Source organism: Rhineura floridana, chromosome 20 (assembly GCF_030035675.1).
Source record: "Rhineura floridana isolate rRhiFlo1 chromosome 20, rRhiFlo1.hap2, whole genome shotgun sequence".
In the NCBI taxonomy this organism is placed as follows: domain Eukaryota; kingdom Metazoa; phylum Chordata; class Lepidosauria; order Squamata; family Rhineuridae; genus Rhineura; species Rhineura floridana.
Window position 1 is genome coordinate 4,361,053 of NC_084499.1, and position 17,969 is coordinate 4,379,021.

Below are 17,969 nucleotides of genomic sequence, written 5' to 3' on the forward strand. Positions count from 1 at the left end.
TGTCTACACTGACTGGAATAAATGATCCAGGGTTTCAGAGGAGGGTCTTTCCAAGTCCTACCAAGAGATATGTGCAATTGGACCTAGTGGATTCCAGACTGTCCACATTTTGCAGGAGGGACTCAGGTGCTTTCCAGAAGTTTAGGTTTGCACAATTAAATTGGATTAAAGCACTCTGTTACCCAAACGAATCCACTTAAACACACACACACATATTTTACCAGTAGGAAAGCGATGTGGAGGTGCAATGAAAAGTGTGGGATGAATGAATGGTTAATATAAAGATGCATAAACACCACACAATCAAATCAGGATGAATGCTCATGTAATCTTCCTGCAAACAAATCAGAACAAATGTCAATAACTTGACACAGTTTGAACTCCACATAAGCTTTGTGCAAACAAATCTGGATGAATGCTCATATAATCTTCCTGCAAACAAATGACTTGACATAGCCTAAACTCCACATAAGCTTTGTGCAAGCAAATCAGGATGAATGCTCAATATACAGGTCATCTCGAGGTGCCCCCAGATCCATGGGGGGAGGGACCTAATAAAGGTTGAGGCAGTGATTTGAGGGTCAAGAAGAAAGTGAGGCGGGGGGAAATCTTCACACAGAGTGTAGGAATATTTGTAAGCCGCCCTGAGTTCCAGTTTGGAAAAAGGGAGCGGTAAAAATAAAGTCTCATTCATTCATTCATTCAATATATATAGCTGGCAGGAAGGAAATGGGTGGGCAGACTGGCATGGCAGCTTGTAGAATACTTGGGCAGGCTGGGATCCCAAAACCTCAAATGGGGTCCAAATTTAACTTGCTTGCATTAGTTAGCTAAACTTCTAGCTGCAGCTCTCCAGCTGTATTTACTTAATGACATTCTCCCAAATCACACAGACTGGCTCGTTTTTACAAAGGTTATGCTTGGCTTAGAACACCCACAGGAGTCACTTCCCTTGGAGACAGACCGGGACGCAGTGCTGCTGCCTCTGGCCACTAGGTGTCACTCTAGGAGAGAGCATCACACACACTTTCGGCAAGGGAGAACTTTCAAGCTGGCCAACGTCTTGCTCTACTGCCAGCACGCAATACGGCTATAAATATTTTAAACGCCACAATATTAAGCAATTAAAACAACTATTTACTAGGAAGAATGCTTGAGAGAACTTTTTAACCTTTAGCATTTCACAGTTTAAAAAGCAAAATGCGCAAAGTTGTATTTACAGAGTGGCATTCGTTTAACATGCCTGCAACAGCAAGGCATAAGGAACAATTTCCGCTTTATTTTAGGAGAGCACAATTCAGATTTCCGGCTCTGATGATCGAGAGAGGCACTCTACTTCCTCCAAATCCCACTGAAAGGGACACAAGTTACCATGCAAACTAAGGGCATGGTTCACCAGGTAGTTTTCTTGTGCCTTTGTGCACAACCCACCTATCTCACAGAGGTCACATTGATTGATTGATTGATTGATTGATTTATATCCCACCCTTCCTCCCAGCAGGAGCCCAGGGGAGCAAACAAAAGCGCTAAAAACACATCAAAATCATAAAAACAAGCCTTAAAATACATTAAAACAAAACAACTTTAAAAACATTTTTTAAAAAGCTTTAAAAACATCTTTTAAAAAGGGTTAAAAACACATTGTTTTTTAAAAAAAATATTAAAAGCAATTCCAACACAGACTGGGATAGGTCTCAGCTTAAAAGGCTTGTTGAAAGAGGAAAGTCTTCAAAAGGCGTCGAAAAGATAACAGAGATGGCGCCTGCCTAATATTCAAGGGGAGAGAATTCCACAGGGCAGGTGCCGCCACACATCTTGCCATGACCATTCCAGCACACCCAAAACAGATCCCTTGAGCAAGACAAGAGTGCCCTCCCTTCATCACGTGAGATGTCACAGATTCAGGGATAAGGATTTGAAACAGAGGTTCTGCCATCTCCTCTGCCGCAAACTGAACACTGGCAAAGAGAAAACTCACAGAAGGTGAAGGATCACAGGTAGTCTGTTCCAATCCAGCCTATAGGACATTCTTCTGGGGAGAGTGTTCTTGCACTTGGGTCCTGCTTGCGGGCTTCCCCCAGGCACCTGGTTGGCCATTGTGAGAACAGGATGCTGGACTAGATGGGCCACTGGCCTGATCCAGCAGGCTCTACTTATGTTCTTATGCCTGCTCTGAATCCTGCCCAACGAGGAGTCCTCCACAATGCTGTTATCTTTATTTAACATAAATTGCTCTGGCTGGCTAATCCCTACTTACCCCCAAACAATATGGGCACCCACACACCCCAAATTGCCAGGCAACCAGCAGGAGAGCTCAAAACGGCCCCCAGAAAGGAAACAGGGGCTGGTTGCTGTCTGCCATGGATGAGGGAGGCTTAAGAGTTGGGCAGCCTCGGTGAGCCTTCAGCTCTTATTTACATGGCTGGGAATTAAGCTACAGCTGGGACTTCAGAAGCAGAATGCTTACACCTGACATTTTAATGAGCCGTATAGAAACACACGTGCACACGCGCGCACAAATACATCTGCTCTTATATTCAGTGTCAGAGGTACACTCCACACTATTCAGGAAGAAAATAAACCCAGAACGTCCTGCTGATTCAACAGCATTTTATTCAAGCAATTAAGAGAGACGGCGAGAGCGACATGTGCTCCCAGGAAGAGTTAAGGCAAACCATTTCCTCCTCTTTGGTTTCAGAAGCACAAATCATTTGTTATGTGCCGACGGAGAATCACAGGTGGACCCCAGTTCTTTCTCTATTCCCTTAAATACAAGATGGGTGACAGAGACTAAGAGATCCATGTGGGCTGGCTTGCCTTGAATGCACACCACACGGGTCTTTAGATTGACTGCACTGAAGCCCATGGGGTTGAAAATACTTCCTACTATCACCCTTGCAAGAGTGCACTCCCTCTCGCCCCCTCCCTCTCATGGAAGGTTCTTCTCTCAGTGGTTCCTCCATCCTGGTGTCCCCCCGGGCTTGCTTGTTTGTGTACACTAAGTGCAGTCTGGGGATGTTTGTCCTCCCTTCCCCTAGCAGCTATTTTGGAGATTTATGTTTGCTTACTGGATTTCTCTCTCTCCTTCCTTCTCTCTGAAGAGGTCTGATACTTGCACCCTGTACTGCTCGGATGCGCCCTCAAGAAAATACTGAAGCTTCACCACAGGGGCACCAAGTGACCAACACAAACGTTACAGCATAACATAATCAGAAATTAGGCATGCACGAACTATATGATCTTCCTGGGGTGAATTAAAAGCTTATTTTAATGATGATGATTTTATGGGTGCATGCTTGCTTTTGAATGGTTTATGGATTTCGGCCATGTCTCAGCTATAATTTTATCTGTGCACTGCTTGAAATTCTTTTCATCAAGCAGTTTATACATTTTCTAAACAATAAATAAATATTTGTTCACCCAGGCATTCCCTATCAATACTGATTTAGCACATATTGCCACCATCAGTGGATTTGCTGTTGTTGTTATGTGCCTCCAAGTCGACTATGACTTATGAATGAATGAATGAATGAGTCTTCCGCCCTTTTTCCAAAACTGGAACTCAGGGCGGCTTACAAATAAAAACTACACATAGGTAAAAAACATACAAAAAGATACAATTAAAATAGAATTAATCTATTCGTAACATTAAAATCATGAAACATTCACTTAAGATACTAAAACAATTTAAAACATTAAGAATAGGACCACAGAACAATACAACAGACCTTATGAGGCCCTATCTTATGGCGACCCTATGAATCAGTGACCTCCAAGAGCATCTGTCATGAACCACCCTGTTCAGGTCTTGTAAGTTCAGGTCTGTGGCTTCCTTTATGGAATCAATCCATCTCTTGTTTGGCCTTCCTCTTTTTCTACTCCCTTCTGTTTTTCCCTGCATTATTGTCTTTTTATTGTACTCAGTTTCGGTCCTTTGGCTATATATTGTTTGATTATGCATTTTCCTATTTTTGTACACCACCCTGGGTAAGATTACGCAATATAAAGTGGCATGTATGTGTGTTTTAAATAAAAACAGATAAATAAACCAAACACATGCAACCTGTGAAGAACAGAGCTGTGCTGAAACAGCAGCAGACTACTCACAGGCTCAATCTTCAGTGCGCTTCTGTAGCTCCCAAAGAAAGCAGCTTGGGCCTTCAGGAATGCTCGTGCCACTCCATCTCCTGTAGTCATGGAGACTTTCTTCAACCTGCTTTTCAGTGCAGACACCTGGAAGAACGTGACAACAAGGAGAGTCTATCTTCAAGAAGCACAAGCCGGGAGATTTCATACAGTAGAAAGGTGGTTAAAGGGATGCTAGCAAGAGGAATTGAGATAGTCAAAGAGTGTGGGAGGAGGGCAGGAGTACACACCCTGCTCGAAGGGAACTTTACTCCTAGAACTACTTCACATGGGCTTTGCTCTGACTTTTGAAGGAAAGATAATGGCTTGTGTCAGATGACATTAATGACAGCAGCAGCAATCATTATTTATAAATAGTAACAGGTATTTAGAATTGCCTTACAAGTCTGACTGTGGCTCAGGGCTGGAAAGATGCCTCTACTGTTTCACTGGACACTTGGTTTTGATAGACACTTTTTCTCTCTCGCTGTTTTTGAAAAACTGCCCCACTGTCTCAAGGAGATGAAGGGCGTGGCAGACCCATTGGACTATGTCGCCACCTGGTGGCCCTTTGTGACTTAAGTGTCCAGGCAGACACATGGGCGGACAGTTCTGGCAAAATATGCTTTTATTTGGTTTTCTTGATGGTTGGTTTTACACCCGCTCCCTCTGAATATGTCCCATTTTCTTTCCTTCCCTTTCCCAACCATGTTTTGTGTCTTTTGTCCATGACCCCCTTTGCCCCTTAGTCATGTTACCTGTTTAGATATTTCCTCACTCCCTGTCCTATTATGATCCATGTTATTTTATGTCTTGCATTTGGTTCATCTGGTCTGCATTGTGTGATTTTCTTAATAAAGCTTAAAGACTAAGCCTGCTCCTCTGTTCCTTTAATTTTAGGAGATCAGGGCTGGAGAAGAATCAGGGCTGGCAGCGCAGCACAGCTGAGGCAAGATTGGGATCCGTCTGCAGACACAAGCCCCCCTCACCTATTGAGATCACCACCAAGGGCTCTGCTTCACAACCCTTTGCCAGGTAAGGTATGGCCAGCTAGAAGCAGGTCCTCTACTGCGGTAGCCCAAATCCTGTGGAATGATATCCCAGAAAAGGAGCCACTGTGTCCATCTCTTTTGGTCTTTAAGGAAGGGATGAGTGCAGTGTGTCTCTATTTGGGACGGCATTTGGCTGCAATCCTAAATGCACTATGCAGTAAGTCCTACTGAATTCAGGGCGATTTACCTCAAAGTAAACATGCTTAGGATTGCATTATTAGCCAGTCAGTAAAAGCCTTTGACCTTTTAGGAATCCATATTATTATTTTTTTAATCTCATCATTGCTAATTTTATCCTGTGGGTGTTTAGGGCTTTGTTTTTCAATAGCTGTAAACCACATCAAGAAGTGGGACAACACAATTTTAAATGAATAAATGAACACATTTAAGAAATAAATAAGAAGCAATCCATTTCAGCACAGGAAGTGCTTTACAATTCCTATGTTACTGATCTTCACAACAACCCTGCCAAGTAGGTGAAGCAGAGGCAAGAGCAATTTGTCTAACACAAACAGTGCAGGGGAGGAAAAAAATAACTTGCCACGACAAATTAATTCTAAAGAAAAATGTTTCATTAAAAGGGAGGATCTCTTCCACGAGAGAAAAAGCATTGTGCCCACTGACAATGACAACATCTTCATCTTTGGAACCTGCTCTTCCTTCTCTTGCTTCTCAGAGGCTCTCAGAGGCTCTCACCACCTGTGCATCAGATTATTCCTCACTTAACCTTCACTGCCCTTTCTCTTTCATCCTGTAGGTGTTTAATTGCCTCCGATTCACTGAGCTGCACTTCAGGTGAACACAGACCTCACGGTCTCATTACCATTTACACAAAGAAGTTCTCCATGATGGTAACTAAGCAAATTTCAACTTGCACACCTTCATACGCCGACAAATTCTCAAAACTAACACAAGTGTTCAAGGTTACCTGAACCATGCGCCTTTGGTCTTCCAGGCACATACCAGGGGCTCCTGTTCACTCATTACCATGTTCCCTGCTCTAGATAAAATAGTCTGCCTGGCTGATTTTTACACCTTTTTTTGGTATCTTCACCAGAAATGTACGCAGCATAGCTGAGAAAGAGCATTTATCTCTTTTCTAACGTTATCAAGGAGAGCCTTTTGTACATTAATGGACACCTTTGCAATGGCCTCATTGGGGCTCGGCCTCTTCACTCATTCCCCCACCTGACCCCCATGCACTCCATTCGCTACAGCTCTGTCTGTGCCTTTTTTCACTAAGCACTCTTTTAAAAAAAAAAAAAACCACATAAAACGCACAGTGCCTGCCCAATACTATACTTTAAGGAACCCAGGGTGGCTGGGATTGCAACACCGGCAGGTCCCAATAAAAAACAGAGGCAAAGCACAAGTGATTCCCCCTAGGAAGAGCTGCTGCTTTAAAACCAAAGGCCACTACAGAAGGCAACGAACACTGAGCCCCAAGTCTACACACACACGCGCACTTTTGAATGTCTGCAATGTTACCACATTTTGGGTCTTACATCTTAACGCAGGAAGTGTTTCCCCCAATGGAAAATGTCGCTCTTCTTCCTGTTGCCCGGGTGCAACTGAGTTCCGCTGCTCAGGCACAAGCAGCAGGTGAAAGGAAGGATGGACTAGGAGACGCAGTACAGAGACAAAAAGCTCTGAAGACTTTGCTGAAAGAATTTCCGCATCTTAGCATTCGAGTTTATCAAAATATGCAAGACTGCAGAAAGGATCAGATACACTGCCCGTTTACAAATAAGAAAAGGCAAGGAAGCCAAGGATCTTCAGAGTGCTGGGATCAATGGTACAGGCTGTGTCCCCTTCTTTGGCTACACAGTGAGTGGCTAAGAAGATAAGAAGAGCCTTCTGGATCAGGCCAACTGTTCTCACAGTGGCCAACCAGTTGCCCATTATGGAAACCCCAAAAGCAGGACCTGAGTGGAAACAGCACTGTCCTCTCCTGCAGTTTCCAGCAAATGCTATTCAGAAGCACCTGGCCTGCAACTATGGAGGTAGAACATAGCCATGACAGCTTGTAGCCACTGATAGCCTTACCCTCCATGAACGTCTAATCCTCTTTTAAAGTCGTCCAAGTTGGTGGCCATCACTGCATCTTACGGTAGGAATTTCCACAGTTTAACTATGCACTATTTGAAGAAGTCCTTCCTTTTGTCTGTCCTGAATCTTCCAACATTCATCTTAAATGGATGTCCACGAGTTCTAGTGTTATGAGAGATGGAAAAAAGCTTTTTTGGTCCACTTTCTCCATGCCATGCATAATTTAGTACACTTCTATCATGTCGCCTCTTACTTGCCTTTTCTCTAAACTAAAAAGTCCCAAATGCTGCAACTTTTCCTCAGAGGGGCATCACTCCACCCCCTTGATCATTCTGGTTGCCCTTTTCTGAACCTTTTCCAGCTCTACAATATCCTTTTTGAGCAGAGGCGACTAGAACTGTACACAGTATTCCAAATGCAGCCGCACCACAGATTTGTATCACAGCATTATATCTGCAGTTTTATTTTCAATCCCTTTCCTAATGCTCCCTAGCATGGAATTTGCCTATTTCGCATTTGCTGCACACTGGGTCGACATCTTCATTGAGCTATCCACTATGATCCCAAGGTCTCATTCCTAGTCATTCACTGCCAGTTCAGACCCCATGAGCATATAGGTGAAATTAAGAGGTTTTGCTCCAATATACATAACTTTACATTTGTTGGGGGTGTGTGGAACTGCAGCTGGCCTCAGGAGTTTACCAGAAGAGCCAGTGTGGTGTAGTGGTTAGAGCAGCCTTTCCCAACCAGTGTGCCTGCAGATGTTGTTGGACCACAAATCCCATCAGCCTCAGCCATTGGCAATGCTGGCTGAGGCTGATGGGAGTTGTGGTCCAACAACATCTGCAGGCACACTGGATGGGAAAGGCTGGGTTAGAGTGTTGGACTACGACCTGGGAGACCAGGGTTCAAATCCCCACACAGCCATGAAGCTCACTGGGTGACCTTGGGCCAGTCACTGCCTCTCAGCCTCAGAGGGAGGCAATGGCAAAGCCCCTCTGACTAACGCTTACCATGAAAACCATATTTATTTATTTATTTTATTTTATTTACTGAATTTATCAGTCGCCCATCTGGCTGGCTGTCCAGCCATTCTGGGCGACGTACAAAACAGGCATACAATACCTAGACATTAAAAATCTAAAAACAACGAAGATAAAATCTAGCCAACCCCAAAAGCCTGCCTGAAGAGCCAGGTCTTTAAGGCCTGGCAGAAACTCATTCATAGGGTCGCCATAAGTCGGGATCGACTTGAAGGCAGTCCATTTCCATTCTTCATCATGCAGAAGCTGGCATTTCCTATTACTCTTCCTTTTCTTAAAGAACAGCAAGTCTCTCTCTCTCTCTCCCTCTCAAAAGGTGCTAAGTTGCAGTTACAATGAATGCCAACCACTGGACATCTTAACTGGCAGGATCTTCTCCCGGTCCAGCTGGAGCAGAGGACTCTCACAATAGCGTTGAAGGGTGGTAGCTGTAGCTGGCACTTTACATTGCCAGGTGGGAGGATAAGCCCAATCCTGTGGCTTCAAATCAACTCACAAAGGTGTCTTTGAGGTACAAGGCAACATCTCTAAGAGAAGCAGTGACCTGTCTTGATTAGCCACAAGGCTTATTAGGGACAGGTGCAATAAAGCTTTGTACCCTTTAAGTTGGTACAAAGGAATTGGAGGGAAGGAACACAACGATGTTGCAAAGGCCTCTTTCTCTTACATACAAACCTGAGTGCCAGGCTGTGATCTAAGTGACTGGCCAGTAGCTGGTGGTGCTGTGAGATTAGCCTGGTTGACTTGCTCAAACTGAGGGAGTTTGGCAGATCTTTATAGCAGGTGGTGGCACAAAGCAGGTCCACTGATGTCATGTTACCCAAATGGACAGTAGTCTGGCTTGAACTGTCTGCACCTTCCTCTTCTGACCAGCAAGCCCAGTGGCAAAGGAAGTAGGGAAAACAATGCTGATCAACATAACTCCTGGTTAGCAGTTCTGTGGCATCCAACATACTGTCATAAATCCTGTGGAGAACTCTTCGCAGGACTGGACCAAGGAGGAAGAGGTCTGGGAACCAGAAAAGGGGCCCAGGGGAGTGATGAATGAGAATGCTGGGGACAGGGAGGGGACACCCCAGGTGGTCTGCCTTCTGACAGTCCCTCACTCAGGTGTTGGCCCATGCAGATGAAGGGGTTGACCTGTCAGTCTCCAGCGGCCGTTCCACCTTCGGGCCAGCCTCCTGTTGTTGACCAGGAGAGGACGCTGGAGCTGGGGGGTGATCTGGCCGAATCGTCCCCACCTCTCTTGCCATGGACACACCATCAGCTGGGGAGGCACGAACAGATTGAGCCAGTTAAGCAGCCTACCCGCAGGAGCGTCTTGCTTGCTTCCCCAATCCCAAGAGACAAATCCCACGCAGAGTCATGCCTGCCCTGTCTTTTACGAGGGAGACTCAGGGGTTGCAACAGGGGTTGTGTCAATAGTTGCGACAACATCTTGTGTAGCCGTGCCGAGCTGCGCCTTGCAGTGATCTTAACCCTGTGTGAACTGTAATCCGAACCATGTTCCAGTTGGGGGCTAGACAGTGGAATAAAGCCACTGGCCACAAACAAGCCGAGAGTCCAGAGTCTGAATCTGTTGGCGGGAGCAGGACACGTGTGTTCAGATGAACTGTCTATATACCTTGCAGAGAGATGATACCAAGGAGCAGAGGGCAACCCCCAAGGCAGCTTTGCCCCACTGGAGAGATTGCTCCAAGAGATACCCCATGGATATGTTTCAAAGTGTTTAAAGTGTTTTTAGTGCTTTTGTTTGCCACCCTGGGCTCCTGCTGGGAGGAAGGGCGGGACATAAATCAAATAATAAATAAATAAATAAAAACATGCCAGGGCAGGTGCTGGAGCTATCTCCAGCCCTTTGCACTTTTTAAAGACAGTAGCTAAAGATAGAGAGCCAATAATTTGTTTCTTGCAAACACATTTTTTGAACAACCGAAAAGACAACTATACACGTGGACATCACCAAACAATCAATATAGGAATCAAATTGATTATATAATTGGTAGCAGAAGGTGGAGAAGTTCCATACTTTCTGCAAAAACAAGACCAGGAGCAGACTGCGGTACAGATCATGAACTGGTCATATTGAAAATCAGAGTAAAGCTAAAGAAGACCAACAAAGCAATCATAACACCAAAATACAATTTAAATAACATCCCAGAAGCAGATAAAGATCAAATATGGAACAGGTTTGAGGCTTTAAACTTAGTTGACAGAGAACCAGAAGAACTATGGAATGAAGTCAGAGACGTTATCAGAGAAGATTGCAAAAAGACAATACCTCTAGTTAAAAAGAGAGAAAGACCCCAATGGATGACTGAAGAAACTCTTAGAATTGTTAAAGAGAGAAGGAAAGCAAAACCGAAAGGAGATAGAAACACAGTCAGAACCCTAAATGCAACAGTACAACAACTAGTATGTAGGGACAAAGAGAACTATTACAATAGTTACTGTATAGAAATAGAAGAGGACAACAAAAAGGGTAGAACAAAAGCCCTGTTCCAAAAGATTAGAGAAATGAAAGGGAAATTTAAACCAAGAGTAGGGATGTTAAGAGTGGTAAGCGGCGGTAATGCAGCCGAAGCTCTGCTCATGGCCGGAGTTCGATTCCAACGGAAGAAGGAAGTCGAATCTCCAGTAAAAGGGGTTGAGATCCACTCAGCCTTCCATCCATCCGTGGTCGGTAAAATGAGTACCCAGCATATGCTGGGGGGTAAAGAAAGGCTGGGGAAGGAACTGGCAATCCCACCCCATATATACGGTCTGCCTAGTAAATGTCGCAAGATGTCACCCTAAGAGTCGGAAACGACTCGCACTATAAGTGCGGGGAGATGAAATAAAAGGAAGATGGAAGGAATACACTGAAGAACTCTATAAAAGAGATGCAAGGATGACAGATTCATTCACGGAGGAACCATATGATGAAGAACCAGAAAGTTTAGAATGTGAGGTGGAAGCTGCTCTTAAAATACTTGGAAGAAACAAATCACCAGGAATAGATGGCATACCAATAGAGTTGCTACAAGCTACTGATACTGAATCTGTCCAAATTTTGACTAAAATCTGTCAAGAAATATGGAAAACTAAACAATGGCCCACAGACTGGAAGCGTTCCATATACATCCCAATTCCAAAGAAAGGGGATCCCAGAGAATGCAGTAATTATCGAACTATTGCCTTAACATCCTGTTGTAAAAATCCAATCACACCGCAATCCAATCACACCACAATCCAATCACGTAGCAGGAAATTGAGGTTGAAACAAAAGAAACAAAAATTAACCTCAAATGACTGGTATGCAAAAGGAATGTGGCGGTTTAGCCAGTGGGCGGTTCACGGCTAGTGGCATTTTTTTTATATACTCTTGTCGTTTTGCATTTTAAACTGTATAAAAAGCCTTTGTTCTTTCTCCCCGGGGCCCCGACTGAACTCAGCCCTTTGTTGCTGATGTATCTGATCGTGCCGCTATTGCTATAGCTTAGATAAATAAAATCTTTTGAACTTGTTACTGTATCAGGTCATTCTTTCTTGCATTCATTCCCGCCTGGAAAGAACCCCCTTGGTTCGAAGTATTTTTGCAACAATCCCACCATGCAAGTAAAGTAATGCTCAAGATTCTACAACAAAGGCCATATATGGAGCGAGAAATGCCAGACGTCCAAACTGGATTTAGAAAGGGAAGAGGTACCAGAGATCATATCGCAAACATACGTTGGATAATGGAACGGACCAAGGAATTTCAGAAGAAAATCACCCTGTACTTTATAGGTTACAGCAAAGCCTTTGACTGTGTAGATTATGAAAAACTATGGAATGCTTTAAAAGAAATGGGGGTGCCACAGCATCTGATTGTCCTGATGCGCAACCTATACTCTGCACAAGAGGCTACTGTAAGGACAGAATATGGAGAAACTGACTGGTTCCCCATCGGAAAGGGCGTGAGACTGGGGTGCATTTTATCACCCTATTTATTTAATCTATACGCAGAACATATCATACGGAACGCAGAATTGGACCAAGAAGAAGGAGGTGTGAAAATTGGAGGTAGAAATATCAATAATTTAAGATATGCAGACGATACCATACTACTAGCAGAAACCAGTAATGATTTGAAACGAATGCTGAAGAAAGTTAAAGAGGAAAGCACAAAAGCAGGACTACAGCTGAACGTCTAGAAGACTAAAGTAATGACAACAGAAGATTTATGTAACTTTACAGCTGACAATGAGGACATTGAACTTGTCAAGGGTTATCAATATCTCGGCACAGTCATTAACCAAAATGGAGACAATAGTGAAGAAATCAGCAGAAGGCTAGGACTGGGGAGGGCAGCTGTGAGAGAACTAGAAAAGGTCCTCAAATGTAAAGATGTATCACTAAACACCAAAGTCAGGATCATTGAGACCATGGTATTCCCGATCTCTATGTATGGATGTGAAAGTTGCACAGTGAAAAAGGCAGATAAGGGAAAAATAAACTCATTTGAAATGTGGTGTTGGAGAAGATCTTTGCGGATACCATGGACTGCAAAAAAGACAAATAATTGGGTGTTAGAACAAATTAAACCAGAACTATCCCTAGAAGCTAAAATGATGAAACTAAGGTGATCATACTTTGGACACATAATGAGAAGACATGATTCATTAGAAAAGATAATAATCAGAGCTTGGAAAAGTTACTTTTTTGAACTACAGCTCCCATCAGCCTAATCCAGTGGCCATGTTGCCTAGGGCTGATGGGAGTTGTAGTTCAAAAAAGTAACTTTTCCAAGCTCTGATAATAATGCTTGGAAAAACAGAAGGAAGTAGAAAAAGAGGAAGGCCAAAGAAGAGATGGATTGATTCCATCAAGGAAGCCACAGACCTGAACGTACAAGACCTGAACAGGGTGGTTCATGACAGATGCTCTTGGAGGTCGCTGATTCATAGGGTCGCCATAAGTCGTAGTCGACTTGGAGGCACATAAAGAGAACTTGAATATACTGATCATCTTCTTATGTAGACCAGGGATTTCCATCTGAATAGAAAGCAACCTCGGTGAATGTCATGTCTGATGCAACTTTTGCTTGTGTTAGGACAACTGCACTGGACATGTGGGGGGATGCACCAAGATTACTCCAGATGTGTAAAGTAAAATAGAAGCTCCTTTCCCGATATTTGCTCAGCAAAAAGGCAGTTCGGCACCCGCGGAGGAAGACAATAATAAAGTTGCATCTTCCGCTTTGTAAATGAAAAACGAGGCGGTAAAATGCACTTTCCATGTCATGTTAAAAGGAAGATAAGCAGCAGCCTTGGGCTGAGTACAAGCCCAACATTGTCCCTCCTGCAAGAACCTTAAAAGTTGATGCCTTGCACTCTGTACCCTGAAATATACATTTCCCCCCTCAGCACGACACAGGTCTGAACAGCCTCAATTAACACTGCCAGCTATTGTCCACATATGCAAATGGCACGACTTGGAAGCAGCTCGGAGGAAAGGCTGTTTTCAGCCCCAAGCACCAAAATCTCACCTCGCAGGCTACACCACCTCTAGGCCAAAACGGGAGCGCCAACTTTCTTTGCAAGGCCTTGTGTCTTTAGATTTGTTCCAGTCTGGGCTCAGGCTCTGCCACGGGTCTGAGTCGGCCACGGCCACAGTAATGGGTGACCTTTACAGAGAACGGGAAAAGGGGAGGGCAATCTTGCTCCTGCTTTTTTTATCTCTCTGACGCTTTCCGTGATCAGTAGCCTCCTGCAGCGGCTTCGTGGAATGGGAATTGGGGGCACTGTGTTGCAGTGGTTCTGGTCAGAGAGCAGCACTGGCAGACTGCTTTTCGGGGCGCTGGCTGCTATGCCATGGGATGCTGCAGGGCATTGTTTTATTGCCAATGCTATTCAATATCTACATGAAGGCACCAGGAGCAGTCGTTAAGGAGTTTTGGGGTGGCAAGGTGTCGCCACTACGCTGATGACGCTCAACTCTACTTCTGCAAAACATCTGAATCAGGAGAGTCTGTGCAGGCCCTGGACCTGTGCCTGGATGCCATGCTGGGACGGATGAGGGAAAATAAGCAGAGCACGAATCCTGTGCCTGTAAATATCAGATACTGGGGTACCCCTGCAGAAGATGTGACCCGCCAAGCCGAACAGAGCCCCAAAGGCACACATGCTTTCTGCAGCCCCCAGACGGGCAGCAGAGATGGAAGGGGTCTACCAAGCCTCTTGTGAACCGTCACACATAGCTGACACCAGCACATAGCTGAATGACTACATTCTGCCCAGTACGTTCCGAGTTTTGTAACCCTATCCTGGGGACTGCTAAAAGTATATGAAGGTGTCACCTTGCTGAAGCCAAGCAGGTGTGGATCTAGTCAGTGCTTGGATGGTGACTACCTGGAAACCACATGTAAACTAAGAAGCAGAGGGTGGTAAGACAGGCACTGTGGGTAAGTGGTTCCGTGTCTGAGAAACTGGCCAATTGCCTGCCCTGGATGGGGTTGCACTCCCCCTGAAGGAGCAGGTACGCAGTCTGGGGGTGCTTCTGGATCCAGATTTGTCACTGGAGGCCAAGGGAGCCTCATTGGCTACAGCATTCTACCGAAGTTAGAGATAATGTAATACAAATGCATAGATTAGGAAAAGGGTACAAAATAACATCAAAGTGTTTGGATATCCCAAGGAGCACAGTTGGATCAATAATCAGGAAGTGGAAGCTGCATCACACCACCCAGGCACTGCCAAGAAAAGACCTTCCCTCAAACTCAGTGCTTGAACAAGGAGGAGACTTGTGAGAGAAGCCACAGAGAGGCCAACAATCACTCTGAAGGAGCTACAGAGTTCAGTGGCTGGGAGTGGAGCAATGGTGCACCAGTCAACCATATCAAGAGCTCTGCATAACACTGGCCTGTATGGGAGGGTGGTAAGAAAGAAGCCGTTACTCAAAAAGTACCATCTGAAAGCATGTCTGGAGTTTGCCAGGAAGCATGAGAGTGCCCTAGCAGCAACGTGGGAAAAGGTTTTGTGGTCAGATGAGAGCAAGAAAGAGCTTTTTGGCCAAAACTCAAAGCGCTGTGTGGTACAAACCTAACACTGCCCATGCCTCAAGACACACCATCCCTACAGGGAAGTATGGTGGTGGCAGCATCATGCTGTGGGGATGCTTCTCATCAGCAGGGACTGGGCATCTTGTTAAAATTGAAGGAAGAATGGATGGAGCAAAATACAGGGAAATACTGCAAGAGAACCTGCTTCAGTCCACTAAAAAACTGAAGCTTGGGAGGAAATTCCATTTTCAGCAGGACAATGATCCCAAGCATAAGGCAAAAGCAACATTAGAATGGTGAATGTCCTACAGTGGCCCAGTCAAAGTCCTGATCTCAATCCCATTAAGAAAATTGCGGTTCATAAATGACGTCCAACTAACCTGGACAACCTGGAGCGAATCCCAAGAAGAATGGCCTCAAATCCCTCCAACACTTTGTGCAAAGCTGGTACATACCTACCCCAAAAGACTTAAAGGTGTTATTGCAGCGAAAGGTGACTCTACCAAATATTAATGTGGGGGGGGTTGAATACTTAGGCAAGCAACATGTTTCAGTTTTATGTTTTTTACAAACATTTCCCAACATAAAACCAATGTCACCTTACAGTAATTGATTCTGAGTTTCAGTGTTTCAAAATCAAATATCATACAGAAAGAAATTACAATGCTTGTAACTCAGTAATATGAGAACATTGGTCAGGGGTCTGATTACTTTTGCAAGGCACTGTGTGTGTGTGTGTGTGTAATAGGCAGTCTTTTAGGGTGCTTACAGAATATTTTTTTTAAAAAAAGTTTATTCAAAACAATAAAGGGTTCTGCAGTTCATTCATCTCTAGGGAGAAATTAAGCCTCCTTGCTTGGAAGCGAGAGTGTCCCAGTCAGCGAACAGGGCAGCAGCCAAAAGTAACCCCCCCCCCAACATGCAAACATTCAGGAGGCAAGCTACAGATGAGCTGAGAGAGGCACACACTGCTCAGCTGCTCTGCTTAAGAGGGCAGCGTATTTTTCCAACTCGGACAGTAGCCACTCCGCACAGAGACTGTTTCTTAGCAAGGCAGGCACAGAAACGCACAGCCAATCCTGGAAGTGTTTTTAGAGAAGATTTTCATACTCTTGGCAGCTCAGGATTAAAGGTCAGATTTAAGCTATCACCATGTTTCGAAATGCAATCTGTGCAGTGCAGCATAATGAAATGGTTCAGCAGAGGTGCGAGTGGAAATTCTTTTAATTAGATCCAAGGCTTTCTAGTTGTCAACATGAATAAAGCAAGAAAAACACATTTTCTTGCAAAACACAGTATCAGAAAGGGGAAAAAATGTAAGTTACCTTGGAAAAAACCAAGAAAACACAAGCTTTGCGCTCATGTAACCCACTCAGCAAGTTTAAATGCCCACGACGTGCAAAAGCAAATATTAATGTGTATATGATTTCCTCCTCCTAAGGACATGCTAACAAATGAGAAGAGAGAGGATACCTCACTGACAGAATAAAATAATCACAAGCCAATTAGCCTGTTCACAAGGTATGATCTCTGAACAACAGTTTGATGTGCTGAAACAATGCTGATTAAAGGGTCTGGTGCTTTGTGGTGCGTTTCTTCTGAGAAATCTCCAACTTTGTTCAGCTCCCATCTAAAATTCACTTTCCGGAAAAAAAGAGCATCTCTGGCATACCCAATATGGCCACTTCTAACTGCAACCTGGGAGGTGTGCCCAAGTAAGAAGCCTGAATTCCTCTTAGCCGCTGATGCAAACTTTTATAAAATGCACAAAGAACGCCAGCGAGCATTAATATTTCCAACAGAGGCCCTCCCTCAGAAGTTTGCTGGGTACCAAATGGGGATACGGCCTTTCCAGTGGCGGCACCCCAACTGTACGATTAGGGACACTCGCCTGTTTCCTATTTTATTTACTTTTAGATACTATGTTAAGACTATTCTATTCTCCTGAGTTTTTAATGGGAAACATTTTAATAACGCTGTTGCTGTTCACCGCTGAATTTATTGTTGAGGTTTTTCCCCCCCAAGGATGCTTTTTACTGATGTATGTGGTTTAATTTTGTATTAATGTATATGGATGTAAATTTCATAAAAAATAATAACTGCTGGTTTTAATTTTTGTGAACTGTCTTTGAAATTGGTTACCGTAAGGTGGGATATAAATTAATAATAATAATAATAATAATAAAAATAAAATAATAAATGTTTTAATTACATATGTTTCATAAGCCACCCTTCACTCCCGAGTTGGTGGCTTAAGGAAACATTAATGGTACCCCAAACTGCTCTTCACCTAACAAAACTAAACTAGAAAAAAGGAGAAATGGCAGCAGTTAGTGCCCCTCCTGGGAGCAGCAGGCAGCTTGTACGCTTAGCCACAAGTAGCAATAGTACTTACTAACTGATGGTAGTGTCACCCCACTGGCTAAGCACATACACCAAATGTCTGAACCTGTAGTTCCTCTCATACTGAACAGGATTACTATTTTATTCATTATTAATAATAATTAATAATTAGTTATTACAAAAACAGATTTCTTTTTGAGCTTTACATTTCCATATCTTACAATCTTTCAACAATATTAACGCATTTTGTTTTTTAGATGTTTTAAAGTGCTTTTGAGAGCCAGCGTGGTGTAGTGGTTTAGACAGCCGGTGTAGTGGTTAAAAGTGCTGCACTAC

At 44.0% G+C, this 17,969-nt stretch overlaps 1 protein-coding gene across 9 annotated transcripts in view; it reads right to left on the reverse strand.

Moving 5' to 3' along the window:
- The window catches only part of DENND1A (DENN domain containing 1A), a 342,814-nt gene that overhangs the window by 86,485 nt on the left and 238,360 nt on the right, over positions 1-17,969 (reverse strand). For all 9 annotated transcript variants that reach the window (XM_061604516.1, XM_061604517.1, XM_061604515.1 and 6 more), the window contains one exon: positions 4,108-4,233. In XM_061604516.1, coding sequence (XP_061460500.1) covers positions 4,108-4,233 — 126 coding nt within the window. The remainder of the gene's footprint in view (positions 1-4,107; positions 4,234-17,969) is intronic.